The sequence below is a fragment of the Eurypyga helias genome, unplaced genomic scaffold (genome assembly GCF_000690775.1).
Source record: "Eurypyga helias isolate BGI_N326 unplaced genomic scaffold, ASM69077v1 Scaffold47417, whole genome shotgun sequence".
Lineage (NCBI taxonomy): Eukaryota > Metazoa > Chordata > Aves > Eurypygiformes > Eurypygidae > Eurypyga > Eurypyga helias.
In genome coordinates this window covers 1-1,775 of record NW_010263278.1, presented here as the reverse complement: position 1 = coordinate 1,775, position 1,775 = coordinate 1, and the positions used below count along the sequence as shown (strand labels likewise).

General features: G+C 59.8%; 1 protein-coding gene across 1 annotated transcript; it reads left to right on the top strand.

The window, feature by feature from the left end:
- Positions 1–107: 107 nt before the first annotated feature.
- Positions 108–1,666, top strand: LOC104512837 (serine/threonine-protein kinase 40-like; the record flags this gene model as incomplete). Its single annotated transcript, XM_010155975.1, has 3 exons — positions 108–252; positions 604–723; positions 1,582–1,666. Coding segments are annotated over 3 exons (350 nt in total), but the record flags the coding sequence as incomplete, so codon positions are not given.
- Positions 1,667–1,775: the final 109 nt, after the last annotated feature.

The window sequence follows — 1,775 nt, the reverse complement described above, 5'->3', positions numbered from 1 at the left end:
TGGATGCCATCCCCTCCCTCCAGCGCATCAGCCACTCCGCACAGCTTGGTGTCTCAGCAGACTTGCTCCCTGCAGGACAAACCTTTGTCTCTCCTTGCTCCCCGCAGGACGGCCGTACCGTGGAAAACCCAGTGACATGTGGGCGTTGGGCGTGGTGCTCTTCACCATGCTCTATGGCCAGTTCCCCTTCTACGACAGCATACCTCAGGAGCTTTTCCGCAAAATCAAGGCTGCAGAGTACACCATCCCCGAGTGAGTACAGCCTGTGCTGGGCAGGCCCTTCTCTTAGTGTGGGCAGTGCTCAGGGCTTGCCGGGAACCATCGGAGCTGGAGGGGCTTCACTCCAAGCCCCTGAGGGTCGCAGGAGTAATGAGAGCAAAGACTCTGTGCAGTAGGCACCAAGGAAGCGGTAGCAGAGCTGGGACATCTCCTGCAAAGGTGAAAAAGGCCCCCCCATGCTGCAAGGACAGGGAACTGGCCTCCTGGATAACTCTGGGTTCTCTCGGAGCGGTGCTGGCTCCTCTAGTTCCTGACCGGTGCTCCCAGCGCGTCCCTTCTGTTGCCACTGCCTGTCTCGGGTTCACCGTACGTTCTCTCTCCCAGGGATGGACGGGTCTCGGAAAACACTGTGTGCTTGATCCGAAAACTGCTGGTCTTGGATCCACAGCAGCGTCTGACAGCGTCGGAAGTGCTGGATTCTCTCAGCTCCATCATAGCATCGTGGTACGTGCGAGGGGGGATAGGCAGGAACGTGGTGTCTCTGGCCACGGGCTGTTATTCCAGCTGCATCCCACAGACCGCTGCCAAGCGGGATGCCAGAGGAGGGTCTGGGATAAGGGCAGCATCCTTAATCCTGCCTCAGCCGTGGGTGTCCGCTGGGTACAGCCTGTCGCTGTACCAGGGCTGGAGTCTGACCAGCAACGCTCAGAGCAGCGCAGGGGGCCGGAGGGCCGATGCTCTGCCCCCTCGTGCGCCCCAGAGCTGATGTATCGGAGCTCTCACGGTCAGGGATGTGCTCACGGACGCTTCCCGCCAGCCTGTAGTTAGCGCTGCGTTACCAGCGAAGGTAAAGCAGGCTCGAGGTCCGAGGGAGAAAGAGCAGGAGGTGCCGTTACGGGTGGGAACACCCAGTGAGGGGTGAGAGGGGGGTAGATCTGACTCCAGGGCTGACGTGAACCAACTGGGGTGAGATTCCGGTAGCACTTGGGCAGACAAGGACCCCGGCGGTGTGTGCTCGGTGCAGCGCGCTCTCATCAGCCTGGTGACCTGCCTGCTCCACAGCAGCCCAGGCGCAGCCCTTGTTGAGTCAGCGGGCAAGTCTGTGATTTTTGGAGCTGGGGCTGTTTTCTCTCCTACCTTTGCAAGAGTTGGAGTTCCACATCCTGTTGTTTTAAAAAAAGGCAGCTTTGGGGTTTATAACGTGATTTCATAGCAGGGACGATGAATTTGGAGCAGTGTCCGTCAGCAGCCGGTGTGGCATCCAGGCCGTGCTGGTGTCCGGGTGGGTGGGAATGCCCTGGCCGGGGTGTTGGGTGAGGGTGGGCGAGCTGGGGCCGTGGTGACGCTGTGCTCTCCCCCCAGGCAGTCTATGTCCTCGCTGAGTGGCCCTTTGCAAGTGGTGCCAGACATCGATGACCAAGTGGCTAACCCTGAAAACCCCCAAGAGGTAGAATTTTTTTCCTACTTTCCTTTCCACGGACATGCTTTTCTGTGCCAGGACTGTCCGTAATGAAACGAGGTGGCAGCCCCCGAGCTGGGAGGGGAGGGCGGGGAGG